The sequence below is a fragment of the Lethenteron reissneri genome, chromosome 65, assembly GCF_015708825.2.
Source record: "Lethenteron reissneri isolate LAM-NWPU_2019-01 chromosome 65, ASM1570882v1, whole genome shotgun sequence".
Taxonomy (NCBI): domain Eukaryota; kingdom Metazoa; phylum Chordata; class Hyperoartia; order Petromyzontiformes; family Petromyzontidae; genus Lethenteron; species Lethenteron reissneri.
The window spans coordinates 2,988,776-3,006,794 of record NC_083843.1 but is presented as its reverse complement, the minus strand read 5'-3'; the positions used below and the strand labels follow the sequence as shown (position 1 = coordinate 3,006,794).

General features: G+C 51.0%; 1 protein-coding gene across 2 annotated transcripts; it reads right to left on the bottom strand.

The window, feature by feature from the left end:
* Positions 1–5,006: 5,006 nt before the first annotated feature.
* LOC133359706 (E3 ubiquitin/ISG15 ligase TRIM25-like) lies at positions 5,007–15,180 on the bottom strand. Of its 2 annotated transcripts, none has more exons than XM_061578227.1 (6): positions 14,610–15,180; positions 13,970–14,065; positions 11,844–12,077; positions 11,703–11,725; positions 6,856–6,959; positions 5,007–5,952 (listed from the first exon to the last, which is right to left on the bottom strand). In XM_061578227.1, exons 1-6 carry the CDS (start codon positions 15,165–15,167, stop codon positions 5,393–5,395), a joined length of 1,575 nt encoding a protein of 524 aa, XP_061434211.1. In that variant the 5' UTR covers positions 15,168–15,180; the 3' UTR covers positions 5,007–5,392. The 2 variants fall into 2 exon arrangements, with proteins under 2 accessions (XP_061434211.1, XP_061434212.1); XM_061578228.1 differs by having other exon boundaries at positions 5,750–5,952; positions 6,884–6,959.
* Between the last annotated feature and the right edge of the window lie 2,839 nt (positions 15,181–18,019).

Below are 18,019 nucleotides of genomic sequence, written 5' to 3'. Positions count from 1 at the left end.
ATGACGACTTGCGTTGCAGTCGAAACGTCGTGATTTATTATTTTTAATTTTTTTAACTACGTGATTTTACTGAAAGAACCAAAGAGTATGGATTTCTGCAGTCACGAAAGCTTCAAATCAAGATTCTACCGTGCACTTTCATTGTTCAGCGCGCCCTCTAATCCCTGCGGTGGAGTGGCAGCGCCCTCGCATGGCGCACAGCGACACCGCTCCAGGCACTGCAGGGACCCAAACGATATCTGGGAATCGGTCGCGATTCGTGACTCGGTCCGCAACTCTCGACCAGTGCCGTCATTAAAACAAATGAACCCCACGTGACCCCCAACATCTCCATCTCCCCCACCCCCTAGGGGTCCCTCCTCTCGCGTGGCAACCTCCAAGCCCCCCATCACCCAGACAACTCCCCCCCACCTCACACCCCCTTTCCTAGCACCCCGCACCCCCTACCTATCCCCCGACCCCTCCCACTACCCCTACCCCTCCCCCTACCCCTACACTTCTCTCTACGCCAACCCCCACCCCTCCCCCTAACCCTACCTGCACCCCGCCCCCTACCCCTCCCCCTACACCTCCCACAACCCCGCCCCAAACCCAGGGCGCCCTTCGCACCCCAACCCACACTGTCCCCCCCCTCGTCTCACCCCACTTCATGTGCTGATCTCTAATTGGCGAAGGCTTGGCCAGGCCTCGTGATCGTCACGTGGTAGGTGACAGCTGCTCGCTCAGCGTATCCCTCCGTGCGGTCAATCGCTGCCGCTCAGCCAGGCCGCTCGCTCGCTCAACGCGTCGTGTTAGAGGCATCCTGGACTACGGCAACGGTGGGAAGGAGCGACGTCAGCGGCGCGAGTTCACGTTGAGACGTCTCCACGTGGGGTCTCCTCGTGATGGGAGCCCCACGGTGTCCGCGTCTCTGCCGCTCGGGCGGTGCTGACACCCGGCGTGGGGAGCGGTGGCGCAGCGGTTAGCGGGCCGTCCATAAAAGACGTCACGCGATTTTGGACGATTTTTGACCCCCCCCCCCCTCGTCACACGGCGTCAGAAAAAGTCAGACCCCCCCTCAAATATGACGTCACAAAGCTCTGCCCCCCCCAAAAAAAACATGCTTCAAATCGCTTTAAACTATTGTCATTGTAGTGCATATTTAATGTGGCACTAAACTTTGATGTTGTAGGAGAAAACATTTATTAAAAAGTCTATTTAATTAAGTAGAACGTGTTGTCTATATTTATTTAAAGTTGCGCATTTTGATGTGACGTCACATTTTTCTACCCCCCCCCCCTCTCGTCACACATCATCACAAATGTCTAACCCCCCCCCCCCCAGGTGCATGACGTCATTTATGGACGGCCCCTTAGTGGCGCGCTGCGCTACGAACCCGGGCAATTCCCGCTCATATATATGTTCATATATATTTATATATATATTTATATTTCATGTGAATATATTTATCATTTATTATATATTCATATCATTATATACGTTTGGTATTAATGTTTATTATATGTAAATATATTTCGAAATGGATATTTACAAATATAATATGTATACGTAAATATAACCATGTAAGTACAAAATGTAATATACAGTGAAAATCTAGAAATATAAATATGTATTTGTGTTTAAATTAATTAATAATTGTTGCTTATTGCCGGAATTTGTGTGCGGCGAGTTGACACAAATCCTGGGGACGACTGTTATTGTTACTTCCCAGTCCCTGTCACTGTGTGAAGTTCACGCGTGGTGGTGGTGGTTGTGGTGGTGGTTATGGTGGTGGTTATGGTGGTTGTGGTGCTTGTGGTGGTGGTTATGGTGGTTGTTGCGGTTATGGTGGTTGTGGTGGTTGTAATTGTGGTGGTTGTGGTGGTTGTGGTCGTGGTGGTTTGGTGGTGATGGTGGTTGTTGTGTTGGTTGTTGTGGTGGTGGTTGTGGTTATTGTTGTGGTGGTGGCGGTTGTGGTGGTTGTTGTTCTGGTTGTTGTGGTGATTGTTGTGGTGTTTGTGGTGGTGGTTGTGCTGGTGGTGGTTGTGGTGGTAGTTGTGGTAGTGGTGGTTGTTGTGGTGGTTGCTGTTGTGGTTGTGGTGGTTGTGGTGATGGTGGTTTTGGTGGCAGTTGTGGTGATTGTTGTTCTGGTTGTCGTGGTTGTTGTGATGGTTGTGGTGGTTGTGGTGGTTGTTGTGGTGGTAGTGATTGCTGTGGTTGTGGTGGTGGTTTTGTTGGTGGTTGTGGTGGTTGTTGTGGTAGTGGTGGTTCTTGTGGTGGTTGCTGTTGTGGTTGTGGTGGTTGTGGTGATTGTGGTGGTGGTTATGGTGGTTGTTGTGGTTGTTATAGTGGTTTTGGTGATTGTGATTGTGGTGGTTGTGGTGGTGGTTGTGGTGGTTGTTGTTCTGGTTGTTGTGGTGGTTGAGGTGGTTGTTGTGGTGGTTGTTGTGGTGGTGGTTGTGGTGATTGTTGTGGTGGTGGCGGTTGTGGTGGTTGTTGTTCTGGTTGTTGTGGTGATTGTTGTGGTGGTAGTGATTGTTGTGGTGGTTGTGGTGGTGGTTGTGCTGGTGGTGGTTGTGGTGGTAGTTGTGGTGGTTTTGGTGGTGGTTGTGGTGGTTGTTGTGGTAGTGGTGGTTGTTGTGGTTGTGGTGGTTGTGGTGATGGTGGTTTTGGTGGCAGTTGTGGTGATTGTTGTTCTGGTTGTCGTGGTTGTTGTGATGGTTGTGGTGGTTGTGGTGGTGGTTGTGGTGGTCGTGATTGTTGTGGTTGTGGTGGTGGTTTTGTTGGTGGTTGTGGTGGTTGCTGTGGTAGTGGTGGTTGTTGTGCTTGTTATAGTGGTTTTGGTGATTGTGATTGTGGTGGTTGTGGTGGTGGTTGTGGTGGTTGTTGTTCTGGTTGTTGTGGTGGTTGTGGTGGTTGTTGTGGTGGTTGTTGTGGTGGTGGTTGTGGTTATTGTTGTGGTGGTGGCGGTTGTGGTGGTTGTTGTTCTGGTTGTTGTGGTGATTGTTGTGGTGGTAGTGATTGTTGTGGTGGTGGTTGTGCTGGTGGTGGTTGTGGTGGTAGTTGTGGTGGTTTTGGTGGTGGTTGTGGTGGTTGTTGTGGTAGTGGTGGTTGTTGTGGTTGTGGTGGTTGTGGTGATGGTGGTTTTGGTGGCAGTTGTGGTGATTGTTGTTCTGGTTGTCGTGGTTGTTGTGATGGTTGTGGTGGTTGTGGTGGTTGTTGTGGTGGTCGTGATTGTTGTGGTTGTGGTGGTGGTTTTGTTGGTGGTTGTGGTGGTTGCTGTGGTAGTGGTGGTTGTTGTGGTGGTTGCTGTTGTGGTTGTGGTGGTTGTGGTGGTTGTGGTGATTGTGGTCGTGGTTATGGTGGTTGTTGTGGTGTTATGGTGGTTTTGGTGATTGTGGTGGTTGTGGTGGTGGTTGTGGTGGTTGTTGTTCTGGTTGTTGTGGTGGTTGTTGTGGTGGTGGTGATTGTTGTGGTCGTTGTGCTGGTGGTGGTTGTGCTGGTGGTGGTTTTGGTGGTGGTTGTTGTGGTGGTTTTGGTGGTGGTTGTGGTGGTTGTTGTGGTAGTGGTGCTTGTTGTGGGGGTTGCTGTTGTGGTTGTGGTGGTTGTGGTGGTTGTTGTGGTTGTTGTGGTTGTTGTGGTAGTTCTTGTGGTGGTTGTTGTGGTTGTGGTGGTGGTTGTGGTGGTGGTTGTGGTGGTGGTTGTTGTGGTGGTTGTTGTGGTGATTGTGGTGGTGGTTGTTGTGGTGGTTGTTGTGGTTGTTACTGTAGTGCTGGTTGTGGTGGTTGTTGTGGTGGTTGCTGTGGTTGTTGTGGTGGTGGTTGTGGTGGTTGTTGTGGTTGTTGTGGTGGTTGTTCTTGTGGTGGTTGTGGTGATGGTGGTTGTGGTGGCGGTTGTGGTGGTTGTTGTTCTGGTTGTGGTGGTTGTTGTGGTGGTTGTGGTGGTTGTTGTGGTGGTGATTGTTGTTTTACTGGTGGTGGTTGTGGAGGTTATTGTGGTGAATGTGGTGATTGTTGTGGTTGTGATTTTTGTTGTGGTGGTGCTTGTGTTGGTGCTTGTGGTGGTGGTTGTGGTAGTGGTTGTGTTGTGATTGTTGTTATGGTCGTGTTTGAGGTGGTTGTAGAGGTAGTGGTGGTTGTGGCATTGGTTCTGGTGGTGGTTGTGCTGGTTGTGGTGGTGTTAGAAGTTGTTGTGGTGGTTGTTGTAGTGGTTGTTGTGGAGGTGCTGGTTGTTTTGGTCACGGTTGTTGTGGTAGTGGTGGTTGCTGTTGTTGTTGTTGCTGCTCCACCGCCTTCTCCTGGCGAGCTCCAGGCCACGTGTCGCCCTCGTGGGGAGTTCCCAGCAGCGTCAGTGGTGATCCCCCCCCCCCCCCACAGTGCTGGGTCACAGCAGCGAGGCTGCAGGGTGCCCCTCAGGGCCTCTTTTTGTTTTCGCCAACGCGGTGACGTGGTGACGTCACAGCGAGGGACTCCCCTAGTGGCGGGAATCCAGAACGTCAGAATCTGTGTTTGTGGTGCAGGAGGAATCCGATGAGCTGTGAAGCTCTTTGTGTTCACAGATGGTGCAGTAGTGAGGGGCGGGCTTGGGGGGAGCCCGTGGGGGGGTTTGATGACGTGGTGACGTCACCACGTTGTAGGAGCGTGTGTGGTGATGTCACCTCGTTGCGGGAGCGTGCGTGGTGATGTCACCTCGTTGGGGGAGCGTGCGTGGTGATGTCACCTCGTTGGGGGAGCGTGCGTGGTGACTGCCACCACGTCCATGACGCAGCAGCAGTAGATAACTTGAACAGCTCAGACATTGTTGGCGCCTTTTGTGTTTGGCACCATCTCTTTCTTTGTTTATTAATTTGTAGATTGAATTTGTTTGGCAGTGGCTGTGTAGAGGATTTGGTCCTCGTGTTTAATTAATGAACAGCGTTGCGGGATGCAGTGAGCACGAATGACGCTGTACACAACTACATTGTTGTTGTTTGTGTTCTGTATTTTTATTGTAGAATCGACGAAACAAGCGTTACAATGCCACTGTCGTACGCGTACATTTATACTTTTTATTATTATTAATATTGTTGTTTTATCTCTCCCACAATTCACGACACCACCAGTGTATAAACACATCCCAGTTCACCATTGCGAATCACTGCACTTCTACACTACAGTCACACTCCTCTGGCAGGGAGAATACATCCACGTTGGCTTCACACACACAGAGCGGTACCGATTTTATCACCCCCCCTAATGAAGGCTGTGCGGATTGTTTACGCTCAGCCCCCCCGTTGTGATGGAGAGCCACACAGCCCCTAGCCACCGACAGCCACCAGCCAGTGAAAGGCGTGGCCCTGTGCGTGACGGTGACGAGGGTGGTTAGCGGCGTGCGTCGTGGCGTCTGCCCTCTGCGCTGTTCATGTTCACCTCTCTCAGGACGCACCACTCAGATCCACAATCCTCACTGACTCACCAACATCACCCCACCCCCACCACACTGCCAGGCCAGGATGTAGGCACTGAGTGAAGGTTTGGTGAAACGAGTGCAATGGCACCATGGAGTCGGCGCTGCAAAACAACAGCAGCCCCGCGTCCCAGTCCAGATGAACCCCGACCCTTCGCGGAGGCTCCGGCACCGACAGTGAGGTCTCTACCCCGCCATGCCACACTGAGAAGCTGTCGCTACGTTTTTGTAGACACCAGGAGACGTCATTCCCTCCCAGGCCGCACTCATTACCACGCCCTCTCCGTGGGATCGTCCCGTATGCGACTCCAACCCGATACCCCCACCGCGCACGCCCCACGTCCACCTCCCAGTAGTGCTGACCCGACGAGAAGCTATCAGAGCACAGGGCTTGTGGCCACCACTCAAAGCGGTGTGGGTGATGGGGGCGACCCTGGGGGACACCGCTCCACGTCACCGTCCTGAGATCCGAGGAAATCTGGAGGCGGTCGCCAGCTGAGTTTGTGTCCAGAGTTGGTGAGCGTCCATCTGTGGTGAGAACAGTGACGATGCTCGCACAGTGGTCACGGCGATGCGTGCGCAGTAGTGGCACGAACAGTACATGTGGCGTGTACACACACACACACGTCGCGTGTACACACACACACAAACGTGGCGTGTACACACACACACACTGGTGTTGTGTTGTCTGTTGTGTTGTTGTGGTCATACCGCAGTGTGTGATATGTTGATATGTAATGCTGTGATTTGCAAGTATATGGCACATGCATACAGTACTGGTTTTCGTTAATATTAGTGTAAACATACTAGTATTCGTTAATATTAGTGTACCCATACTAAAATTCGTTAGTATTAGTGTACAATACTATTATTCGTTTGAATTAGTGTAGACTTACAAATATCTCTTAGTATTTGTGTACCTTTTCTAATATTCGTTAGTATTAGTGTACACATATAATATTCGGGCGTTGTGCTGGCCCCTCACCCCCTCGTATGCCGTGACGGCCTTCACAGGTGCTGCTGCTCGCTAACAGCACTTGCCCCGGTACACAGCAGTCGGGATTAGAAAAATATTGAAACTGTTAAACTAATTTTATTTCACCAGGTAGAGCCCACTGGGCCTTGTCGCTCTCTTTCAGAGTTTGTATCTCTCTCCCCGTGGTGGCATGGATTTTCTCCTGGATGTTCGCGTTTTTTCTCCACATTGAGAATAAATTGGCATTCAGAGGATTTGGCTGCTATAAATATCCGCGTGATGAGCCACTTCATAGAGCTGTCATTTGTGATAATCAGGTCGCTTCTGAAAAAAGAGCAACATGGTTCAGTGAGTTACCTACCTAGTAAAATAAAATGAAAAGGTAATGAAGGCATGGAGCACAGAAGTGCAGTGCAAGACAGCGGGACATGCGGGTGCAAGTCTGAGGAACTCACAGACGAGAGGGAGGAGTCTGCGCATGACCTTTTCAAGGGAGCAGATCGTGGTGGTGTCCAGTGAAGTGGGAGGTGGGGGTGCAGATTCCTTTGGGATCTCTCTCCTGGGACAACCACCAACAGCATCATACACAGCCTCGTTAAAACCACAACATTGGAACACTCAGCATCCATAGCACACACAGCCCGTGTCTCACACACAGTCCGTGTCTCATACAAATCCTGTATCTCACACACAGCCAGTGTCTCACACACAACAACAACAGCAGTCATTCACCACTAAGTGGCAATTACGACACCACGACGCTTGTGCCAGGCTATGTGCACGTTGAGGCCACGTGAAGTGTCGAACGCCCACTGGCAGGAGGTCACGGGGCAGACCCAGGTGCCATGGGTCGACTGACTGAGATAACTGGCTGATGCACCACCTGTACCCCCTACTGTGCTAACTTGCTGTGCTTTAGCCACCTGGTGCTCCGTTCGTCATTGTCGTTGGAGGCAATTGCCTCCAACTGCCCATTAGCGTCCTCCATGAGCCTCCTCCACAGAGGCCGATCTTAACTCCGCTGGCACCAGTCATTGGCAAGTCCACTCAGCTCCACATCCTCCTGTACCACATCACTCCATCTCTTATCTACCCGTGCCACGCCCGTTTAGCCCCCTCTATCCGGCCGAACAAAAGCTGTTTAGGCATGCGGTGACTGGGCATGCGGGCTACATGACCCAGCCAATGTAGTCTTGCTGTCGGAGGAGCTCACCGAAGGGACTTTGTCCAGATTTTTCAATGAATTGTGAGCTCACACAATCCAGTCTAGTTAAATCCAGGATGGATCGAAGGCAGGCCAGCCTAAATGTTTCTAACCGGCGAAGATGTTCCATTAGGGGGGTCCATGTTTTGCTAGAGTAGAGAAGGGAGGGAATGACCATGACCGAGAAGACCTGAAGCTTCGTGCAGTGCAACAGACCAGGTAGCTTCCACACAGCATTACACAAACGATAAAATATAATGCCACTCGACTGCTTGGGAGTAATACCTGTGCTGTTAAACCAGAGCCGGTCATGAGAATACTACCCAGGTATGGGAAACTATCCACTTTCCACAACTGCCCCATCACCAATTGGGAGCTGTGGGGGTGGAGTGTTCAATGGTACAAAATACCAAGGCAGGTGCTTAGTTTGTGTGGGGCTGATGGTAAGGCCCCCTCATTAAGTGGCACGCTCCAGGTTCAGCAGCAGCGCCTCCAACTCCTCTGAGTGAGCGGCAATTACCAGATCATCAGCTTACGTAACATTGTTGAGCAATAGGGAGCCATCCCTTGACCACACCCGGACATCAATCAGCCTCCCATTGTATCTGTACCAGATCGAAATTCCACCTGTACAGCGATTGAAGGCTTCATGAACTACGTGGTCAAAATAGATGTTAAATAATGTGGGAGCCATAGGACATCCCTGTTGCACTCCAAGGTGTACAGGGAATGGCTCCAACTACCGGCCACGTAGTTTCACCCGTGCCCGCTCACCATCATGAAGGTCCTTAATGATCGTGAGCAGCGGATCAGGGACTCCGAAAGCACGAAGAACAGCCCAGAGCCCAGGCCTACTGATGGTATCAAAGGCCTTGACAAAGTCAATAAAGCAGAGATGTAGGTCTTGTTGGAATTCCCTACACCTCTGCTGTAGCAGACGGACAGAAAATATGGCATCTGTGCAGGACCGCCCTTTCCTGAAACCACATTCAAGCCTCTCCTCAGAGTGCTGGCAAAGCGTTGTTGAATAATCCTTTGCCAGGACCTTTCCCAGCACACTGAGGAGTGAGATGCCATTGTAGTTGTTACAGTCTCTGCGGTCCACCTTTTTGAAGAGGGGGACCACCAGGGCATCCTTCCAATCAGGTGGAACCCGTCCAGTGGTCCAGACTGTTGTTATGATGTCATGTAGGGCAGTCTGTGCACAAACGCCACACTCCCTCAGCATTTCGTTTGGGAGATCATCTCTGCCTGGTGCCTTCCCTTGTCTCAGGCTCTGTATCGCCTTCAATACTTCCTCAACAGATGGCACCTCAGCCAGCCACTCACAGGGGGTGACTTCTTCCCATATTTGAGGTACCGCAGCTTCAGCAGGGTCATCCCCACTTTGTCCCATGATGTTTTCCAGGCTGAGCGATTTCCACTCCCTCAGGACCTCACAGAAATGCTCAGCAAATCTGCAAACCTGTTCCCGGGGGTCGGAGAATGGATCACCGTTCTTTCCCCTATTGATGGTAATAGGTGTGGTGCTGCAGGTTACTTTTTTGATGGAATTAAAGAGCGATTTTTGATCGCGGGCCATTGAGGCAGACTCCATCTCCTCAGCAACTCGCGACCACCAACCATCCCTGCAGCGCCTCACGGCTCTCCGAACTTCCGAGCGAAGGCTGGGGTAAGCCTCCTCGTTCTCGGACTTGGGATGCTGTAGACGATGAGAGTGGTCCTGTCGCTTTTTCTCAGCCAGCCTGAACACCTCCTCTGTCAGCCAGGGTCTCTGGGGAGGTTTGGGCCGTGTACCCAAAGCAGCCATTGCAGCTTTATGAGCCACAGTCCTTAACCTTGCCCATTTCCCCTCGACATCAGGAGGAGTGGGGAACGATGCCATCCCCAGCCACAAGCGATGATGAAATTCTCCCTTGCAACTTTCATCAGCTATCGAACACCATGCCACTATGGGTTTGAATAAGGTCCTGGGTGTAAACCCACCATCGGATTGGAAAAATGGCAGGAGCATCTTACAGATGAAAAGTCGGTGGTCAGTGGCAGATCAGCTCCACGGTAGTTTCTAGTGTCAAGAACATGGGCCCACATCCGCTGTTTCGTCACTATGTAGTCCAGAAGTTATTCTTGCTTGGACCCGACATGCATCCATGATGTTGTGTGGATGTGCCGATGCAGGAACAGCGTGTTGGTAATTACAAGCCCATGGGCTGCAGAATAATCTAGCAGCCTCCTACCGTTGTTATCGAGCTGATCTTGGCCCATGTCTTCCAATCACTCCAGACCAGGTGCTAGCATCATGATCAACTCGTGCATTGAAGTCACCCAAAAAGATGACTCTATCCCGATTGGCCACTTTAGCCAGCACCTGTGACAGGAGGTCATTGAAGGCATGTGACTCATCGGCCTTGCCTGCATCACTCCTCGCCTCTGGTTGATGGGAAGGGGAGCCCAAAGTAGCCTGGGGCTTACAGCTTCCCAAACCTCACTGCCATGTTCAGAAGAAGAGCAACTGCCTGTTGTTTGGCAGTCTCCTGCCCCGAGAAGAGGACTGTCCACCCCTCATGGTGGTAGGAGCCAGAGCCGGTCCACCGGACCTCCTGAATGCCACAGAGATCCAGGCGGTACCGGTCCAGCTCCCGACAGAGGAGTAACAGACTCTCATCTGCAGTGAGCGTTCGAACATTCCACGTGGCCACACATAGTTGTTTTTGTTGTTGCTGGAGGAGCCCCGAGGATAAGGTTTTAGTTTAATAGACGCCTGTCCCTCCGGGGCCTCCCGTGCAAGCTTATTAATGAAAACATTCATTCGTGGTTTAGTGGTAATTAATTGAAGGTGGAGGGGTTACCAGCCCCTCGCACCCATCCAAAGCCCCCATTTGGCCGTTGTGGTGGTTACAAACGCCATGAGGGGAAAGGCCAATCGGAATTGGCCCTCCCCCCATGGCACTACCCACGACAGCGTTGCCCGTCCGGCACCACGAGGAGGTATTGAGTTGTTTTGTTGTGAGACACACCAAGTGTCTCACACACAGCCAGTGTCTCACACATAGCCAGTGTCTCACACACAGCCCGTGTCTCACACACAGCCCGTGTCTTACACACAGCCCGTCTCAAACACAGCCCGTGTCTCACACACAGCCAGTGTCTCACACACAGCCAGTGTCTCACACAAAGCCTGTCTCTCACACAGCCAGTGTCTCAAACACAGCCAGTGTCTCACACACAGCTCATATCACACACAAAGTCAGTGTCTCACACACTACCCGCGTCTCACACTCAGCCCATGTCTCACACACAGCCAGTATCTCACACACAACCAGTGTCTCACACACAGCCCGTGTCTCATACACAGCCCGTGTCTCATACACAGCCAGTGTCACACTCAGCCATTGTCTCACACATAAACCGTGTCTCACACACAGCCCATTTCTCACACGGCCAGTATCTCACACACAGCCAGTGTCTCACGAAGCCTGTGTCTCACACACAGCCCGTGTCTCACACACAGTCCGTGTCTCACACACAGTCCGTGTCTCACACACAGCCCGTGTCTCATACACAGCCCGTGTCTCATACGCAGCCAGTGTCACACTCAGCCATTGTCTCACACATAGACCGTGTCTCACACACAGCCCATTTCTCACACGGCCAGTATCTCACACACAGCCAGTGTCTCACGAAGCCTGTGTCTCACACACAGCCCGTGTCTCACACACAGTCCGTGTCTCACACACAGTCCGTGTCTCACACACAGCCCGTATTTCACACACATCCAGTGTCTCACATACAGACCGTGTCTTACACACAGCCCATTTCCCACACGGCCAGTATCTCACACACAGCCAGTGTCTCACACACAGCCAGTCTCTCACAGACAGCCAGTGTCACACACAGCCATTGTCTCACATACATCCAGTGTCTCACACACAGTCATTGTCTCACGAAGCCCGTGTCTCATACGCAGCCCATGTCTTACACACAGCCCATGTGTTTAACTCACAAATACACAGACTATGTCTAACACACATAGCTCGTTTGTTTAACACACACAGCTCCGTATTAAGTGTTCAACTGTGAGACGTTAAGGATCTGTACCTGTGCATCTCCTCCAGGTGCCCCTGTGGAAGAGAGAGATCATGAGTGATGTCTCTATCCTTGGACCACGAGCTCCCCCTGCCACTGCCCGCTCTGTTGTTCTGGACACCCAAATGGCGTCTCCACAGAGGCGCTCCCCACCTGCAGGAAGGCGAGCGAGTCCCTCTCGTGTTGCAGAGCACGCAGGCGAGCGGCCGCCGCCTGGAGCTCGCCGATCTCCCGCTTGTGACGAGTGATGTCCTCGTCGATCCGGGACAGCAGCTCGCGCTCCTTCACAGCCAAGCAACGTAGAGCCTCCTTCTCGTCCTCGTCCAGAGCCTTCCTTAGACGGGCGAACTTGACCGTGATGCGACCCCTAATCCCGGCCAATGATTCCTGCGGAGACGCGGGGATCACGGTTGGCTCCATGAGCCATAAGCCACTCCGTGTGTGTGTGTGTGTCGGCGCCATGGTGGCTAGGAGATGTTGACTGCCTCGCTTGGTATACAGCAGGCCGGGGTTCGATCCTGACCCTGACACCTGTATATTTGGAGTTTGTTCTCTCTGTAGTTGGAATGATTTTTCTCCAGGTCCTCCGGGTTTTGCCTCCACATTTAGGATCAACGTTGTGCGCTTAGAGTATTTGGCTGCTAAAAATTTCCACATTACAATCAGCCACTTTGTTCAGCCATCATTTGTAATAGCCAGGTCTCTTCTGAAAAAATAACTACATAGCTCAGTAGAGCCGTTTCTAGTCAAATAAAAATTAGTTTAGTCTATGGGTCTCTATTGGGTATCTAGGCCTCTCTCAGGGTCTCTTTTTATCTCTATGTATATTTGTGTGTCTCTGGGTGTCTAGGTATCTCTATGGGTCTGGTATGTATATGGGTGTCTATGTATCGATATGGGTCTCTCTGTATAGTTTGCTGATGCTATACATTTCCACGTCATAATGATGATATCAGCCACTTGGTTGAGCTATCATTTGTGGTGGCCAGGTCGCATCCAATAAAGAGCTACACAGCTCAGTGAGACCTTACCTGGTAAAATAATAAAATTAAAAATAGTATTCCCTCGTGGTGAATCATGCCCCAGTGACGAGGCGCCCGTGGGACTGAGTCGATCTATGCCACGGGGGCAAGAGGGGTGCGGCTCTTTTATTTTTTCTCCCCTAGAAGGCGCTGGGGTCATGGATGTAGAAACTCGGACACTCGGAGTCCGGTGGGGTCCCCCTCGTGGATCTGACGATATGTAGCAAGATGTTAACTACCTCACCTGGTATACAGGGGGTAGTGGGTTCGACCACGATCCTAATGCCTGAGTGGATTTTTCTCCGAGTCCTCCGGCTTTTCCCTCCACATTTAGAATTTTCATTATCCAGGTCAAGTTTTCCCATAAGTCCAAGGCATTCGTTATTTGCTGTGAACAACCCGCAGAGCACAAAAGAGCATCTCCGGGATCAAGCAAGCGTTTAGAGTACAGTATTTAGAGTATTTGGCTGCTCTCAATTTCCACCTGATAAGCCATTTCATTGAGCTATCATTTGTGATATTCAGGTTCCTTTTGCAAAAGAGCTACATAGCTCAGTGGGGCTTTACCTGGTAAAATAAAAACAAATGTTTATTGTATGGGCCTCTATGTTTATCTGTGTCCCTATGTATCACTATTTGTCCCTATGTATCTCTATGGGTCTATAGGTTATATTTCGGGTCTCTTTGTACCTCTCTTTGTCCCTATGTATCTCTATGGGTCTCTATGTATCTCTATGGATCTGCTATTATCATGTGATGATGATATTAGCCACTTTGTTGAGCTGCTATCATTTGTGACTGCCAGGGTAGCTTCTGAAAAAAATCTACATAGCTCAGTGGGGCCTTACCTGGTAAAATAAAAAAATAGTTGTTAAAACAGACTCCGGGGATGCGATTAGGGACGATGTGAGGTGCAGCTGTGCGGTGTTCGTGCCTCTGCATCCATGCCAGTGTGGTGCAGCGCAACAGCTGCACCACAGCTCCACCCCGACAATCCGTGGCACTGGACATCTTTTTTTTTTCCACAGGAGTGGAAGACGCAATGCTGAGTAACCCGACCTCGCGGCAGACTCGCTGATGCAGCTATCGAATGCGGCAAACGTGCAACCCCCTCGTAGTTAATGTTGAGTTTGAAAGTGAATAATTTAGTTACAGTAAGAGACGTTAAAGTTATGAAGCTGCACGAAGTTTGACCTTCACGACTTCCGCGCTGGATGGAGGTCACGGGGGTCAAAGAGCCAGACCCGGACACGGTACCTGCGCCTCCTTGCGAGCGACCTCCATCCGCTTCACGGACTCCTCCGCCTCCTTCCTCTTCTCCTCCACCGCTCGCGTCTCCTCCCCTACGCGCGTCTGTAGTGAGAGGCGAGACGTCACCAGGGGGAGACTCCAGCCCCCTGAGACCACCCCTCACACCGCCCTTCCCTCTACACCGATCCCTCCACAGCGAAGGCCCTCATCTCCACGCCGCCTCTCTATGGCGACTGAGACAGGGGAACTTGGAGTGGGAAAGCTGATGCCTCGTTGTAGCAGCAGCCAGTGGGAGCCGTGCTGGCTTGGTGTCTGTACCGAGTCGGGCCCAAGGGCCTATGTGCCCACAGATGTATAGTTTTGAAGTTACCTCTAATAGAATTCGCTATCAGGTGGCTCTGATATCGGTCTCTAATATATATCCAATTAATTCCTTTATACGGCATTTAGGTTTAGTGAGAGCCTGGCATGCAATACATTATAAGGCAGTTTGCTAAAACGCCAACCAATATATGAGCTATGCAATCAGAGGCAGAGATTCATAAGAGAGAGCATGAATAAACAATAACGTTTTTATCATTAGATGTGTAGCTGAGTGACAGAATTGGTCAGATCGTGTTGCGGTGTCTCCCTCTGAGGGCCTCACCTTCCGTGTCTCGTGCTCTTTCTTCAGCGTCAGGACCTTGTGTCCTGTGTGTTCACCTGCGATTGTGCAAGTTGAGCAGACCAGGCTGCTGTCTACTGTGCAGTAGAATTTCAGCTCCTCACTGTGCTCCCGGCACCGTCGCTCCTCCAGGTTCGCAATGGGAGCCACCAGGACGTGGTCACTCAACCTGGGGTTCTCCAAGTGAGGCCTCAAGTGTGTCGCACAGAAGGACATCTCACATCTCAGGCAGGTCTTCACTGCAGGAGTCTGGTCGTCACCGCAGTTGTCACACAAGACGGCCGTGGCCATCCCGTCTCTAACTCTGAGCTGCTCCGCCAGGTTGTCGAGGGCCACGTTCTTCTTCAGCTGGGGTCGCACAGGGAAGGTCGCTCGGCACTGCAGGCAGCTGAAGCTGCTCGCCGTCTCCCAGGTGGCCTCCAGGCACCGGAGGCAGAACGAGTGTCCACAACTCAGCGTGGAGGGGCAGACAAACGTGCCCAGGCAGATGGAGCAGCGTAGCTCACTATCCACACTCTCACTGGGAGTCGCGCTTGCCATGACCCATGGCTTTGCTGGGATCGCTCGCTGTGTGGCTCAAAGAGACGCTGGACCAGTACCTCTCTCTTATAGCGACGGTGAAGAAGGAAGTAAAATACTTAAAATATTTTCATTGTCGTCACTGACATCACGAGACACTGCCCGGAATGTGAACCCATGCACTTGGTGTACAAACAGCAACTTCATGGTTAACATGGTTACAGTACACATCTTGACATGAACAAAATGTATCAAAGGAATCCAATATTTTTACAAATATATACATTTTAAAAAATGAGTGTTGTTGTTAATAAATCGAGAGATAAACTAATAATTCCAGAGCTCAGCGCACAAGTTGGTGTCTCTGGTAAGACAGGGCAATGGATTGATTGCCACCGTGGCTATGAGATGTTATCTCGCTCGCCTTACGGCTGCTTTATATTTAAACTTTGCGTCTTTCTCTTTCCTCCCTTGGTCCTGGGAATTTGTATCTGGGTCCCCCGGTTTACCCTCCACATTTAGAATCAACATCACGCATTTAGAATATTTGGCTGCAATCAATTTCCACACAAGCCACTTCATTGCGCTCTCATTTGTAATAGACAGGTCGCTCCTGACTAAGAGCCACATAGCACAGTGAGCCTTACCTGGTAAAATAAAAAAAAAGTTTGTGTCGTTTTACATATATCATAATGTCCTGTAATTTCATCTCAGTGTAATTACCCCAACGTGACGAGTTGCTTGAATGGCATTGTGTCTGTAGCATCCCGTGACCCATCCTGGAATCTTGAGCCTTTTGCTAGCAGTGTGAATCTATCACTAACTCTACCTGCCTCCATCACCCACTGCTGGCGATGTCACCGTCTCTCACTCTCACCTTGTCCGAGATTGGAGATTCCCATTCCGACCATTCACAGCCGCACCCACCACCTATTTCACCTGCGTTGTTTCGCATTAACACGCACGCCTATTGTACACGCATCCTCCATCCGTCTTTCTACATCCCCCTCCCCAAGTTGTCCGGTCTTGGCTCATCACACCACGCTAGCGTATTGAGGCACAGTGTGGTGCCATGCACAGGCATCTTGGCAGCTAAACAAAGCCTGATGTCTGCTCCTCAAGGTTTATCAGAAGAACCAGAAGTTAACTTCCCTTATTCGAGCCCATTGAGCTAAAAAGTTATTTTTCAAGGGGCTTTCGGCCGGCAGACATCATCAAAGCATTCCACAAGTACACAAAGACAAAGATTGCCTGTATAACCTTAACAGGCTGTTGGGGTAAGTGCTGCTAGCGTGCACCTATGAAGGCCATCACGGCACACGATGGGGTAGATGGCCAGCACCACGCCCGGCCACCTTTGTCTCTCTAGTGGCGATGTTTTTACGTACCACACCAGGTACTCATTTAAAGCTGAGTTGACCTAGAGGAGGCCCAGGACCAGTTCAGATAATCGTCACTGGTGTTGGCCATGAGCTGGAATCGAATTTGGGTCTCCAGGTTCATAGCGCAGTGCGCTAACCACCACAATTACACACCCACTCACACACACTCACTTGCCCACACACTCACCCACTCATCCACTCATACACCCACTCACTCATCCACCCTCTAACTCAACTACTCTCACACACACTTCAGAATCAGAACAATCTGAAGTTTACTTCCCTAACAAGAGCCCATTCAGCTACGACCCGGCCGGCAGATGTGGCCAAGTTTTGCCGTTGGTGACTTGGCCCTCCCCAACTCTCTACCCTCGACGAGAGACCGGGCAACCAATATAACAAGAAGAGCCATTTTTTTCGAATTCGGTTAAAAAAACTCAACATTTCAAGAGCTGCCACAATTAATGTAAATATGAGACGTGTACATATGTATGTGTTGAACTTCTTTGACATCGTACGTAGCCAACCGTGCTAATCGGAGGTGTGGGGGGAAGACAACAAACTTAACACAACAAGAAGCAGTTCTAAATAAAACACATTCCTGCCGAGGGAGCTGGTAGGAATGTTGGGTTGCTCAGTCAATGGCCAGGGTCAACGGCGGCGTGGTGTATTCCGCAAATATGCCCGACTGTGAGGGCGGGCACAAGCCGGCGTGAGTAGGTTAAACGTTGAATTTTATAAAGGCACCACGGGGTGACCAGCCCCTCCCCACCCAGCCCCACCCCTCCCACCCCCCACCCAGCCCCACCCTCCCCACCCAGCCCCTCCCCAACCTCCCCACCCAGCCCTTCCCCACGCTCCCCATCCAGCCCCTCCCCACCCAGCCCCACCCTCCCCACCCAGCCCCTCCCCACCCTCCCCTCCCCACCCAGCCCCTCCCTGCACGACGAACACAATAATCCCCTGTGGGCTGGTGTAACCAGGAGGTTCCTACCAGTATTAATTTATCAATTTAGATGATTTGAAAGCGCAAAGCTTTGGTGGCTTACTGACTGAACCGGATGAGTCTTGCGCTCTGGTGACAGCAGGTGGGATGCGTTGTGCATTGTTTGTACAAGTGTCAGAACCGGCAAGACCTGTATTTCTGTATGGGGGTATTTTTGGTATCAGGTTGTTTGTTTACATTTTGAAGGCATTTTTTAAATCTCCATTATGCTCATTCTTGTTTTTTTTTCCGTGCGTCAATCGACATCTAGGACACCCACTCCTGCTAATGAGGTTCCATCTCGAGGGACATTTCCCAGGTGAAATATTTGAATATTTTTTACCACAGACCACCCTCACTGCTTTGGAAACGGTGGTCGTGCAATGCGTAGTCTGTGCATTGGGGCCAAAAACAATTCGGCTCAGCTTGTGCCAAATCAAATTACATCCGTTAAGGAGCACGGAGTTAATGGATGGAAGCAAATGTCGTTCCAACAAAGACAACTT

Coding starts and splice junctions, on each gene's coding strand:
- LOC133359706 (XM_061578227.1), bottom strand. CDS start 15,167: ATGGCAAGCGCGACTCCCAGTGAGAGTGTGGATAGTGAGCTACGCTGC. Junction 14,066..14,609: donor AAGAGCACGAGACACGGAAG/GTGAGGCCCTCA, acceptor CTCTCACTACAG/ACGCGCGTAGGGGAGGAGAC. Junction 11,726..11,843: donor ACTCGCTCGCCTTCCTGCAG/GTGGGGAGCGCC, acceptor TCTCTTCCACAG/GGGCACCTGGAGGAGATGCA.